Source organism: Fulmarus glacialis, unplaced genomic scaffold (assembly GCF_000690835.1).
Source record: "Fulmarus glacialis isolate BGI_N327 unplaced genomic scaffold, ASM69083v1 scaffold24290, whole genome shotgun sequence".
Taxonomy (NCBI): domain Eukaryota; kingdom Metazoa; phylum Chordata; class Aves; order Procellariiformes; family Procellariidae; genus Fulmarus; species Fulmarus glacialis.
Window position 1 is genome coordinate 6,264 of NW_009187472.1, and position 13,537 is coordinate 19,800.

Consider the following 13,537-nt stretch of genomic DNA (forward strand, 5'->3'; position numbering starts at 1 on the left):
CCACCGTGGCGCAGGCTGATCTCTGGTATTCCCCTTCCATGCTGATCTCTGATTCTGATTACGCTAATGGATTTCATTATGGAGGAAAAGGTGGTGGGCGGGAGGGGAATCCCACAGCTCCGAGGTTGGGATTTTCAAAGGAATTAAGCTTTTAATTCCTCCTGAAAGCTGCAGGGAAGGGGTGCGTGGTGTCCTTTTCAAATCGCTGCCAACACCCTGCTCTTCCCTCCCTCGCCTTGAGTGGGTCCTCTTTGCTGTACCCTGTATTGCTGTGTCCTTCAAGGGTGGTGGTAGGCAGGGTGATATCGGCTATATGGCTGCAAAGACATGTGTGTGTCCGTGGCCAACATCATCTGGCTCAGCTCATGGGTGCTCAGTGCTACTTTCGTGAGCACAGAGCAGCAGGAGAGTTACCACTTTGGGGTGGAAATGTGGCTGATGCACAACTCCATGAGATTTGTAATGGGCTGCTTCTTTTCTGCGTGCTAGATTCTAGCTCAGAGGAAGAGGAAGAGGAGGATGAAGAGGAAGAGGAGGAAGCAGAGGACTACGGGACGGACGGCACCGACAGGCTTTCATCACCTGCCCTTGATGAGAGTGGCCTGGGCCTTCTAGCAAGGTTTGCCGCCAGTGCAATGCCCAGCCCCATTGTTCCCCCTCCACTTTCCATCATCCAGCTGGAGGCCAAGCAGAAGGCGAAGAAGAAGGAGGAGCGGCAGAGCCTGATGGGTGAGTTGCGTGGTTAGGGTTGGCACCATCGGGGCAAGGTAGAAGGTTCAGGAGGTCCAACTGTGCTGTAAGAGAGCAGGTTGTTACCCAGACACTGTCTTGCCCTTTCTTTGCTTTTGGCTGCTTGGTCCTGATGCTGAAGGTGGGGGGAATCGCCTGGCAAGAAAACTAGAACCACTCATGGGTATGACAGGTTTAGCAGCTGCAGCCATGGGCTTCCCCAGGGGCAATTGCCTGTGGCTTTCTCAAAGTTTCATCTTTTCCTACCTGGCAAATCCTTAACAGTCATGCTGCAAAGGCAAGTGATGGGATACTGTGTCCGCTTGGACAGAGTGCTGAGGGCAGTGAAGTGCTGTTACGTTTCAGGGAAGGAAGCATGTGCTAAATGCAGCTGATCTTAGATACCCAAGAGAAGCAGAGACACCCAAGCAGAAGAAAAACTCCTTCAATCAGCCTATCCCATCAGCTTCCTCACAGAAACTGGACAGTGAGACTTGAAATGAGCATTCCTTCTTCTGCTCATGTGTTTGCAATGCCTGACCCTCTGTTTCTGTCCCTGAATCTGTCTCGGTTTCAGTGTGTTACACATAATTGGCAGTTTCATTTCTTCCCCTCCCCGTGCTCTGCTGCACAAGTGCCCATTGGTGACATCGTTCCCGGTCAGACAGATCTATATGGGCTCCATTTATAAATTGTCTATTAATATTTATTAAGTGATAATGGAATTTATAGCATGCTTCAGAATAGAAAATTATGTCTTCCTGGGGAGCCTGGCTTGTTTTAGCACTGTTTCCATGCTATATTAGGATTTTGCCAACTTGTTCCAACAGCCTCCGTTAAGAATTTATCGTCTTGTAACCTGTCCTCCTTGAAACTGGAAGCATCTAGAAATTGTCTCATGCGGCAGTGAGAGAGGAGAAGGGGTGTTGTAATTTCCAATGGGTTTTTGATTTTGAGCCTTGCCAGCTTTGATTTTGACGGGCTTGCTCTTTTCCTACTCGTGCTGGGGCTGTCTCAGGGGAAGAGTTTGGCTAGAAGACAAGAGCAGGTTCCTGCAGACTAAATTTACCCAGGAAAGTGAGCATATTTGAGAGAGAAGGACTGAGAGAAGATGCTCTCCATGTTTGTGCCTCGTACGTTTTCATTTACCCACGTGAATGTTGTTCGGTCCTGTATGTCCTTTCTCAAGGGTCTTCTGCAAGCAGTGGTTATCACAGCAGGGGCCGTTCACTGTTGTGCTTGAGAAGAGATTCTGCCAAGCGAGGCATGATTTCAGACCTTGTTGGTCTGAAGGCAAAGTCATGCAAATGAGAGTGCAGAGAGGGCAGATCCACAGCAGGTGGGAGGAGGATACAAGAGAGACCTTTGGCTGATGCTCTTTTTTGGAGAGGGAGAACCAGGTTCTGCTGATGTTTCTACACATCTTCAGAGTGCTGTGCCATCTCATGAGGTCCAGTGCCCTGGGAAGTAAGTGGATTTAGAAAATCTGGGGTGTGTCTCTTGTTCCAGCATAGGCTTACTGCATGACCTTGGGCAAGTTTCCTCCTGGCTGTTGTATCCCTCTGACAGCACAGTGCCTGTGCAGCCACAGTGCTTTGCCTACCCTCCTGCCCATGTTGCTAGGTGTGTAGGTGCTGCCTCAGTTTCCCTTCTGCCCCTGGAAATGTATGGTCTTGCTCTCCTTTGTCAGGTTCTGGGGGACACATGAAGGTGGTGAACATCTTGGTGTTACTACAGTATTTCAGGCCTCTGGGTACTGCTGTGCCCATGATGCTGAGCAGAGACCAATGTGAGGGGATTTCCATTTGCCACAGACAAAAGATCACTTACCTCTCTTGACTTTAAGGTGATTACCTGAGCCAATAAAAAGATCTGTGATGTCTGACAGCCAATGGCAAAAAGTAAGCTTGAAAACTGGGTTTATTCAATTCATTAAAGAGGTCGTTCTCCTGAAACGAAGGTGAGACTGGAGAGAACTCCCACCAGGAGAGGAGGAAGGCTCAGCGTGTGGGGTTCGTGTTTTGCTTCAGCTGAGGAACTCCTTTTTATGGAGGGGCAAATGTTAGAGGATATTTTGTCTTATGAGCTTCCCTGCAGGGCTTTGATTGTGGGAGAAGGGAGAAAATGGAGGCAGCAAACATACTGACCCGTACTGCCTGAATGGGTGGACTCTGGTTTGGGGTAGGGGAGACTTATTTTCAGGGAAATCAGTGTTTTACAGGGTGGAAGTGTAGATCTGAGGGATGTGAGGGTTAGAAAGGGGAGCACCAAGGTCTCTGTTGAACCGGCATGGCATCTCCCATGGAGTCCAAAAACTTTTAGCAGGACGTGACCCTGCTGGGCTAAGCCAGGGCTTTGAGTGATGGTTAAATCCTTTGCACCTAGGGACAGAGTTTGAATACACCGACTCGGAAAGTGAGATCAAGATCAGGAAGAAGTCACCTTCAGGGCTGCTGCGGGGAAAGAAGGGGCCATTGGAGGCAAGCAGCATCCCACCAAGCCAGGCCCCCAGCAGCCTCGACTCTGGATCTGGGAGTGCTGACAAGGCCAAGCTTGGGTCTGAGAAAGGCCGCAAGCTGAAGAAATTCAAGTCTCCCAAGGACTTGAGCTTTGAGTTTGGGCTAGAGGCCAGCGATGATGACCTGTGGAACCGGCGCCGGAGCGAGCGGATCTTCCTCCACGACGCCACCACGTCCTCAGCCATGCTGACCCCTACGGCGCCTGCCAGCTCCACTCCTGTCTCCAAGCCTGGGCGCTGTGGCAAGGGGGCACCCATGAGCCCCAAAAAGGAGGGCAGCAAGGGGAAGGAGAGGAAGGAGCTAAGCAAGGTGAGGAATGCACTGGCAGAATTGGTGTGGGACCCTTGGGAGCTGAGGGTGAGAGGAGGGCGAATAACTCTGCTAGGGCAGGGGAGAGTTGAGTCCTGTTACAGCAGTTGCCCCAGTGCTGTTTGGCTGCTCCTTGTCACCCCTGCCAGCCCCACGTACACCTGGAGGAGGTGTCAGGCTTGGGTCTGACTCGCAGGGAGTAAAAGCCTGTTGTGTTTGATCAGGGCAGGTTGCTTGTGTCACCCTCCATGTCCCAAATCCATCCTGCTTGGATTTGCCAGAGTGGACAATCCTGCATTAAAACATCTGTGAAATCTCTCTTTCAGTCTCTGCACGACCTTATCCACTTGCTGAGCTGTGGCCCCCACACTGGCCTTTAAGTCTGTTCACCTTTTATATGGTGTCTTCTGAGGGCTGTCCCTGGCTGGTGGTGGCAGTGATCTCTAGGTTGCTGGCTCTTCATCTTGGCTGAAAGCTCGGCTCCCTCCGGCTCCGATTCAGTTCGTGGTAGCATTATGGAGGAGCACTGATTGTGGGGAGAGTTAGACAAGTTAGTTGTGACATGAGGCCAGCTGGGATCTTCTTGGAGCTCTTCGGGGGAAGGTTTGATGGGCAGGAATTGTTCTCCAGGGTAATGAAAAGCTCTTCCCAAAAGAAAGCTTGAAAGCTTGGCAGATGTAGGACATGGTGCGGTCAGTGAACTAACTCATCCTACCAATGCACAGCCTGCTTTGCTCCACCTTTCCCCTCTCCCTGGGCCCAGATCTTTACCAATCCTCTCTTTGCTGATGGGAGTGTTTTCTTTTTATTTTTAGCAGCGGAAGAAGGGTAAAGAAACGCCCTGCTGCTCGTCCTCCTCGTCCATGTCTCCTCCTGGCATTCCTAGCTCCCCATCTGATGTTCGTGTCAGCCTGGCGAATGCCCTGGGCTCCACCAAGAAGAGCAAAGCTAAGGTGAAAGCCAAGGAGGTGAAAAAAGAGGTGAGGGGCTGGTTCTAGTCTGGGTGAGCTGGAGGGTGGCTGCCAGAGCCCTGCTCTTTTCCTGGACTGTTGCAGTGTGAGGGAGGGAAAACAGACATGCAGAGTTTTCTGGGTGTGTTACAGGCAAAATGCTGGTTTGAGAAGCCTAAAATCCAAGGAAAGACTATCAGGTAGTACCTGCTGCTACCATCTGGCGTTCGTTTGCCTTCATTCCCCAAATTAATGAGCAGGCAGCACGTTCTCTAAGGCCGCCACGGGGTGGAGGGAGAGCCTTCATGAATAGCAAGGACCAAGGAGGTGGTGATGGAGTTGCCTTGCTCAGCGCTGAGTGAGCCAGGTCACAACTGGTTTCTGCTCCATTGCTGTAGCCTGTCTTCTCCCATAACACACATTACTGCATGTTCTCATACGAAACACTGGCACAGGTTGCCCAGAGAGATGGTAGATGCCCCATCCTTGGAAACATTCAAGGTCAGGGTGGACGGGGCTCTGAGCAGCCTGATCTAGTTGAAGATGTCCCTGCCCATAGCAGGGGAGTTGGACTAGATGACCTTTAAAGGTCCCTTCCAACCCAAACTATTCTATGATTCTGGGATTTCTGAGTATAATGCTTATGGTCTGTGTGTAACAGCAAGAAACGGATCGTGGGGCTTTGAGAAAAAATAGGAACAGTGCCTGCTGCCTGTTTAGTGAAGACAGGGTGTCAGGAACACTGTGCAGAGAGATGGTGAATGCAGAGCAAAGTACAGCTGTCTGCTCCACAACATCTCTCCTAACCTCCAGGAGTGAGATGTGGCTAGGATGTGTGAAATAGCTTTTGGTCAGCTGTCAATGATGCTTGGGGATAAACCAAGAAAAACAAAGGTCTTTGTTCAACCAAAAAGCAAGTTTGGGTACGCCCACTTAACTGTCTGTGTGATTAACATTGCTGAGGGTGGAGACAAGTTTGTCCCAATATCCTCAGGTTATTTGTTGCTGGAGGAAGGTGAGATGGGATCAGACTGTTGCCTGTTGTCATCCAGCTGACGTGCTGCTTGCTCTCCTGCAGAACCGAGGGAAAGGAGGAGCTGTCAGCAAGCTCATGGAGAGCATGGCAGCAGAGGAGGATTTTGAACCCAACCAAGACAGCAGCTTCTCAGAGGATGAGAACATCCCACTGAGCATGCTGGTCGAGCGACCGCCCACACCAGGTGAGGGCAGGAGGGGCCGCGGGGCTAATTGTACAGGTAGAAGAGCTGGGCAACTTTCCCAGAAGGAGGGGCCGCAGGGCTAATTGAACAGGTAGAAGAGCTGGGCAACTTTCCCAGGGCTGCTCAGAGGAGGACTCTGCTGCTTTCACACGTTCCTTGTCCTTGAGTCCTTGGGGTGGAGATACTACTTTTGCAGTCAATTTGGCTTGCCAAAAACAGAATGGCCAAACCCAAGCCTTATCAGTGTGACATCTAGATGAAGTCCAGTCTTTGAGCTGTGCTATTTTCATTTACTGGTATATTATTATTACCAAGAGGGGGGACTTTTTATTACTACCAAGAGAGCAGAATTTTCCTCTGTCAGAAGCTAGCCAGAGAGAGCAAGCCCTTTCTGCAAAGGGCTTACTGGCCTTTTCCTGGGGGAGGGTGATGCTGGGAGTATGAGGTTTCCTTCTCCCCTTGCTGTCACTTCTTCATGTATGGTGCTCTCTAATCCCCATCTTGCTCCAACACCTCACAGCTCCCCGCTCCTGCATAATTGACAAGGATGAGCTGAAAGACGGTCTGCGTGTCCTCATCCCCATGGATGACAAGCTGCTCTATGCTGGGCATGTCAAGACGGTGCATTCACCAGACATGTGAGTGGAGGGGCTGCCGTATCCACGGGGGCTCTGCCGGTCTGCCGGTGAATGGGGACATAGCTGATGCAGGGATCGATTTGGGGGTTGTGTAGAGCTGGTTGGAGAGAGACTGATGGAGTCGGGCAGGGAGGGAAGGAGAGTTCACTCTGGTTTATCAGCGCTGAGGAAAATCCAATTACCTCTCATTAAATGTTCTCAAGTAAACTGGTGGTAGGGCTCAGAGGGAGGCGTTAGCTGATAAGGGTGATGTCTTCCATGTGCCGTGTCTGACTGGGCCTTTGTGTTTCAGATACCGTGTGGTGGTGGAAGGCGAGAGGGGAAACCGTCCCCACATTTACTGCCTGGAGCAGCTCTTGCAGGAAGCGGTATGTGAGGCCAAGGCGTGCCTGTCCTTGGTGCCTGAGCCCTGTTTTGGGGTGGAGAAGGCTAGCTGGAAGCCTCCTCCTCCCCCAGCTGGGGCTGCAGGGATGCCCTGGTCCTGCCTCCGTCGCCAGTCTGGGCAGAGCTCCCCTTGGTCTGGGTCACTGCCCTGTGGCTGAACTCCCCCACTGGCAGTGGGCGTTAGGCCTGTATGCCAGCAGGGATAGTCCTTCACGCTGCCCTGTGAGCAGACAGGAGGCCATTTCCCAGCAGGGAAACTGTCCCTTGCCTTCTCCAGAGCTACATGCCAAGTGTGGTGGGATGGTCTGTGCTGGTGCCAAGAATGTCAGTAATTGCCTTCCTCTCGCCCCGAGCAGATTATCGACGTGAAACCACCTTCAGTGCGATTCCTGCCCGAGGGCACAAGGATTGCAGCCTACTGGAGCCAGCAGTACCGCTGCCTCTACCCAGGGACAGTTGTCCGAGGTAAGGCTACCCTGGCTGCTCTGCGCTGTGAACCAGGGATGTCTCAGTCCTACGTGTCCTGAGGGATGTCAGGCTTGTCTGGGGAAGCCCTGAGGTTTGCTATGAGTGTCCTGGAGGTCAGAGCCTGGCCCATTCCTCTCCTCTGGGTCATGATGCTGGTTTAGTAACATCCTGCTGGTCCGGGAATGTGCTTTCATAGGAAGAGGTCTGAGCGATTTAGGAGCTTAAAATATCAGAGAAATTCAGCACACTTCAAGAAGTCAGAAGTAACTCCAGGCACCAAAGATTTCTGAGGTTGTGGAGGTTTCTAAATCACCTGCACACTCATAGCTTTGCCTCTGACATAACAACTCCCCCATCTGGTCCCATTGAAAAGCCAGTGATGAGCGCTGGACAATTCTACCATGGCAGGTCTTGCTTTTGGGCTGTTGGTCACACTACGTGTGTATAAGGGAAGAATTACTTATGAGTTATAGACCAGTGATGCTGATGCAAGAAGAGAGGGTGGGAACACAGATTTCTCTTGGAGAGGTGAAAAGCAGCAGCTTGTGATTGCTGAGAGTAGTTACAAAATGCAGGTCAAAAAAAAAAAGATACTGCAGTGAAAACAAAGAAGTGAATTTCTGCAAGAATAGAAAGAAATAGGGGAAAGAGGTGGGAAGTCAAACTGGAATGGTTGTTATGTTCTGGAGCAGTGCTGATGACTGGGAAATTTTACACTGGGTGGGCTGGCTTAGTATTATCAGGACTTTCTGTTGCAGAGCGAGCCTTCTGAGCTTTCCCTGCACAGCCTTTGAAAGATGGGGACGGGATGCTTTGGAGCTGGTGCAGGATCCCTGTCTTCCCCCATGTCCCCATTTCCCTGACAAGGGAATTCTGATGTTTGTCCCTAATACCATCTTCTGCTCCCCCAACTCACAGGAGCCCTGGATCTGGAGGAAGATGGCGATCTCATCACAGTAGAGTTTGATGACGGGGACACAGGACGTATCCCGCTGTCTCACATTCGGCTTCTCCCACCTGACTACAAGATCCAGTGTGAGTCTTGCTGTTCAGGTTTTTTGCATGACACTTCCCACTATGAAATGTAGGGAGTTTTGGGCTGCCTGCCTCTGAGATTTTGGGAGAGTTCACAGGCTTTCAAACACAACGATTGCACCATCAATTATGGACATGCAGAGCTGGGGTGGGATATAGCCCATAGGGAAAAAGGCCCAGTCCCTAGCAGAATTGGTAGGGATACGTTCCCTGTATCGCATCTCTGCTTCATGTGTTATTTGACTGCATTTGACGATCTCTTTGACCTGTTCCAGGTGCTGAGCCTTCCCCGGCCCTTTTGGTGCCCAGCACCAAGCGCCGTAGCCGTAAATCCAGCAAAGACACTGGAGAAGGAAAAGAGGGACCTACACTGGGGTCAGAGGAGCCTGTGTCAAAGGGCAAAGGGCGAGGGAGAAAGCCAAGCGTCAAGGCAAAAGCTGGTAGGTTGTCACCACTGCCAGACCTGGAGTTGAAAGAGTCCTTTCACAGTTCCCCACTGCTCTCCCCAAGTTAGAGTTGTTGCTTGGGGCAAGATTTGGAGGGGAGTGGATGCACTGCTTGAGTGCAGAGCATCCATGCATCAGCTCGCTCTGCTGTGGCTCCAGTTTGCAGGAGGCTGGCTCAGAAGCTGGCCTGTGCTGCGAGAGCCTCCTTCTGTCAGTCGAATCTGGAGAGAAGGGCCCCTTTTTCAGCTGAGCATCTCAGCAGCCATCAGTAGGGCAAAAGATGCAGGAGATCTGCAGTTTGGTTCCCCTGCAGTTGAAGCAGCATCGCTGGGCATTGCCCATCAGCTGCTCACAGGCACTGGCATCAGCCCAGGCTGCTTAGTAAGGCTGTTCAGTGAGCAGTGAGGACCTGTGCCTCTTTGGGGATACCTAAGCAGTCAGGAACAAGCCACCCTTGGCCAGGGACCAGTCAGTATTGGTGTCTGGTTGCAATTGAGCTAATAAAGCCCATCTGCATGGATACCATCATGCCTTTGTGTTTCCTCTCCTCTGCAGAAGAGGCTCCCTTGCCAGAAGAGAAGGATCAGGTTGAGTCTTCACCTGTTGCCTCTTCAGTCCCAGAGAAGCCAGCCTGCTTGGGCAAGCCAAGCATGAAGGGGTCGAGAAAATCACAACCGCTGCCGACTGGAGGCTCTCCGGCCCCCGCAGAGGAAAAGCGGTCAAAAGCCAGCAAAATGAAGATCTCCACTAAGCTGCATAGCCCGCCGCAACCCGCTTACCAGCCTGCTGTGTTTGGCAGCATCCTCGGCACGGAGCCCTACAGTGACCTCCCGGGGACACTGGCGGCCTTCGGCTCCAGCGATGCTTCAGCATCGAAAGCCAAGGCGAAGAAAGGGCGGCCTGCAGAAGAGACGCAGGAATTTGGCACCATGGTCAAGGCTCAGAGGAAGCATGACAACGAAATCCTGATCAAGCTGGACCATGAGGGTGTGATGTCTCCAAAGACAAAGAAGATGAAAGAGGCTATGAGGATGCTGGAGGACTCAAACCTGGCCAGTCGCAGAGACGGCAAGAGTCTCTTGGGGCTGGGCTATTCCCCTGCAGTGGGTGCAGAGGGCAAGCAGAAATCTTCCCGAGCCAAAGCAGCTGAGGGAGACCCTTCCCCTGCCAGCTTTGGAGGAAAGTTCGATGGCTCAGCAGAGAGCCTCACTGCTTCAAAGGACCAGGAAGAAAAGGCAGCAGCTCCGGCAGCCGTGGAGGAGTCAGAGAGCAACAGCAGTGACAGTAGCTCGGAGTCAGAGGGAGAAGAGGAGGCTGAGAAGAACCGAGGGGAAGCCCAGGACAGCAGCTCGGCCAGCTCAAGAGCATCCACCCCTCTCTCTTCCTCCAACTCCTCCTCCTCTTCCTCTTCTAGCAGCAGCTCTTCTTCATCCTCCTCTTCCTCCTCTTCCTCAGCCTCATCAACCTCTTCTTCATCAAGCTCCAGCTCTTCTTCCTCCTCCACTACGGATGAAGACTCCTCCTGTAGTTCTGATGACGAAGTAGCTGAGGCCCAGCCAAGTTCCTCGGTGCAGCAAACCCTCCCACCCAAGCAAACCAAGCAGGCAGGGAAATCCCGTGCGTCCTCACACCCCCAGAACCAGAAACAGCCGGCGCAGCAGCCGGTGCAACAGCCGGCACCGCAGCAGAGCGGCAACAAGAGCAGGCCCAAGAAGCGCGAGGGCATCCACCTGCCCACCACCAAGGAGCTGGCCAAGCGCCAGCGACTGCCGTCGGTGGAGAACAGGCCCAAGATTGCTGCTTTCCTCCCTGCACGGCAGCTGTGGAAGTGGTTTGGGAAACCCACACAGGTAAACAGAGCCTCTCCCACTGCTCCATAGAGCTCTGTGCTGGCGTTTACCTTGTGGTGCCTCTTACCTATGCCCTTCCCCTTCTCCTGGGGTGATGAAACTCTGCTGGCACGGTGTGTCCCCGGCCAAGGTCTCCAGTTTGCCAGGAGGTTGGGGTTGGCCGTTGCTGTGTCTGGGGGAGCCATCCTGCATGGCGTGTCCCTCTGCCCTGTTTCGTGTGGGAATGCCTGTGGACACTGTGCTCTGCCCACAGCGTAGGGTGGGATGCGGGACAGGGCAAGCAGTGGTGGGTGGAGAAAATCTGGGCAATCCCTGGCTGCTCACCTGTGTGATCCTCTCGTGGCAGAGACGAGGAATGAAAGGGAAGGCCAGGAAGCTCTTCTACAAGGCCATTGTCCGGGGCAAGGAGATAATCCGCATCGGAGACTGTGCGGTCTTCCTCTCAGCCGGCCGCCCCAACCTGCCCTACATTGGCCGGATCCAGAGCATGTGGGAGTCGTGGGGGAACAACATGGTGGTCCGAGTCAAATGGTTTTATCACCCAGAAGAAACCAACCCCGGGAAGAAACTCAATGAAGGCAAGGTACGCTGGTCTCCTTTGCCGAGAGGGCTGCAGAGCTGCTTGTTCCTTTTTGTTTCCAAGGATGAGGAAAACACCCATGACCCAGTTTTTTACTGGTACCATAATGGGGGTGGCCCCATAATTTCTTGTTGTGGGGGCTGCCTGTGGTGTGGACAAGCCTGGTGTTTATCCCTTGAGCAGGCGAAGGGTGGGTTTTATTGTACTAGACTTCTGTGTTGGTCCAAAAAGAGTGTCAAGAGCCAGATCAAGTCTTTTTACAGTGTAAAAACGACTGGCCTGGATTTTGCACACGTGTGCAGTGTGGTTTGCAGTAGGCTCTTAGTATTTATTAGCAGTAGCTGTGGATGGGGGTTGAGGTTGTGAAGGCACATGTAGTGGGCAGGAGGTGATAGCATGGAAAAACAACTAATTCACCTGTTTTTCATTTCTGTTTTCTCTTTTCTCTTCCTCTTGGGCACAGCGCTGGGATCAGAAATCAGGCAGGAGTCTGTCCACAGCTTTGCAGGCATCCAACCAGAGGAAGGACTTTATGGAGGTTGGTGACATTGGGGGAGGGCTGGGAGGGAATGCTGGGGACGTCGTAACAAATGCTGCTGGGGAAATGCCCCCCGAGCTTCTCTGGCTCTTGCTTTTTGCCTCAGCTGCTGAGTCCGCAGTGCCCAGGACTTCAGATGGATGTTTCTGGGAGGGTGGGAGTAGCTGCAGGTGCTGGGTGTTGGGAGGAACAGAGGGCTGGTGTCCAGCACCCATCTTTGTATTTGCATCCTTGAAGTGAGGATGACAAATTCCCAGCCTCCGTATTCTCCTGTCCGTGTGCTCAGCAGCCGCGGTGTTCCCATCGGTGGGAGCTGAGTGCGCGAGGGCTCAGGGTTAGTACGCTGGACGGATTGCGTCCACGCTGCCCGTGGGCCCGTGCAGATTCCCAGCGTCCCTCCCCTGGGCTGGCAGTGGGGATGAGTGGGGAGTTCTGCTGGAGTGTGAGCACAAGCCCTGGCTGGTTGTGATGGATGTTTTTCCTGCATATTGAAGATGTGAGATCTAATTGCTCCTTTTCTTTCCATCTCCCTCCTTCCGTTTCTGTAATGCAGCGAGCCCTCTACCAGTCCTCTCACGTGGATGAAAACGATGTCCAGACCATCTCACACAAGTGTCTTGTTGTTGGTCTGGATCAATATGAGCAGATGCTAAAGACGAAGAAATACCAAGACAGTGAGGACCTCTACTACCTTGCAGGGACCTACGAGCCCACTACGGGCATGATCTTCAACACGGACGGGGTCCCTGTCATCTGCTGACCGCCCAGGGGACACGTGCCACCCCCTGGGAAGGGAAGGGACAAACCTGAGGACGTGCCTGTTCAGACGACATGATTGTTTCTTTCAATGCTCATGACTTCTGTGTCACACTACAGACAGGAGAGCGCGAGAGACACAAGGAGGAAGGAGAGGGCTGAAGAAAGGGGTTGGGGAAGCAGTTACAGGACTTGAGGAAGATGCCGTTGGGTGGTTGTGATGGTGGTGGTGCTTGAACCCCAAGGCTCTTCTGGAAGTGGCTTTAAGTAAGGTGACACTTGACCAACTTCTCCCTTCCTCCTTTTGGTCCAGGAAAGCACATGGGTCTCGTGATCATTTCACCAGCGGGACCCCCCCGGCAGGAGGGATCCCTTTTGTGTCATTTGCCCCCATCAGTAACTCGGAAGCCGCCTGTACGTGGAAGGACAGCCAGTAGCCGCCTGCGTACGCTCCTCTCCGTCCTTATATTCCTTTCTTGCTTAGTTTCGCATGACCCTTTAGGAAGGACAGGGTGAAAGAGAAAGGAGATGAGTCTCTCTCAGCGCCTCGTCTCGATCCTCTCAGCGCCTTTTTGCGGCTCCCTTTCCCTGGAGGCCCCCGGCTGGCAGTGTGCAGCACAAAGGGGCAGAGCTCACCCCAGCACGAAGATGGCAGAAGAGGTCCTCTGGGCTGGGAGGAGCTGGGTGGAAGAGGAGCCAACATCCAGTCTGGGATGCTGCCTTCCCACTGCCTCGAACAAACACTCTGAACCCACCTTCCCCATCCCTCTGCATCCCTCCTGTCCTGGAAAGGCACTGGGGGGAGCAAGCGCATGGCCAAGGGGTGACACTTGGCGAACAAAGAACTCGTCTTGGAGCGTGTAGTGAAGGGGGGCAGGAAATGACTGGGGAAAGCTGCTGCTCGGTGCTTGGAGCAGAGGAGACCACAGGCCATTGGATTTTGGAAGCCCTCGCCCCTCATTTGAAGAGAATGGGGATAGATTGTGAAGCCCGGCCATGCCTGCCTGCGGCGTTTCCACAGCCAGAGCCCCATTGCCACCATGGGCTCGGGGAGGGGACCGTTCAGCTTGCTCCATCCAGCCGGCCAACCTCCCAATGGCTCCCCGAGAGCCGCC

The 13,537-nt window shown here is 53.1% G+C and overlaps 1 protein-coding gene across 1 annotated transcript; it reads left to right on the top strand.

Moving 5' to 3' along the window:
* Positions 1–489: 489 nt before the first annotated feature.
* LOC104074936 (trinucleotide repeat-containing gene 18 protein-like) lies at positions 490–13,103 on the top strand (the record flags this gene model as incomplete). Its single annotated transcript, XM_009575247.1, has 13 exons — positions 490–729; positions 3,115–3,557; positions 4,376–4,537; positions 5,586–5,727; positions 6,248–6,365; positions 6,658–6,733; positions 7,106–7,214; positions 8,136–8,252; positions 8,528–8,692; positions 9,254–10,548; positions 10,895–11,131; positions 11,592–11,666; positions 12,220–13,103. Coding segments are annotated over 13 exons (3,386 nt in total), but the record flags the coding sequence as incomplete, so codon positions are not given.
* Positions 13,104–13,537: the final 434 nt, after the last annotated feature.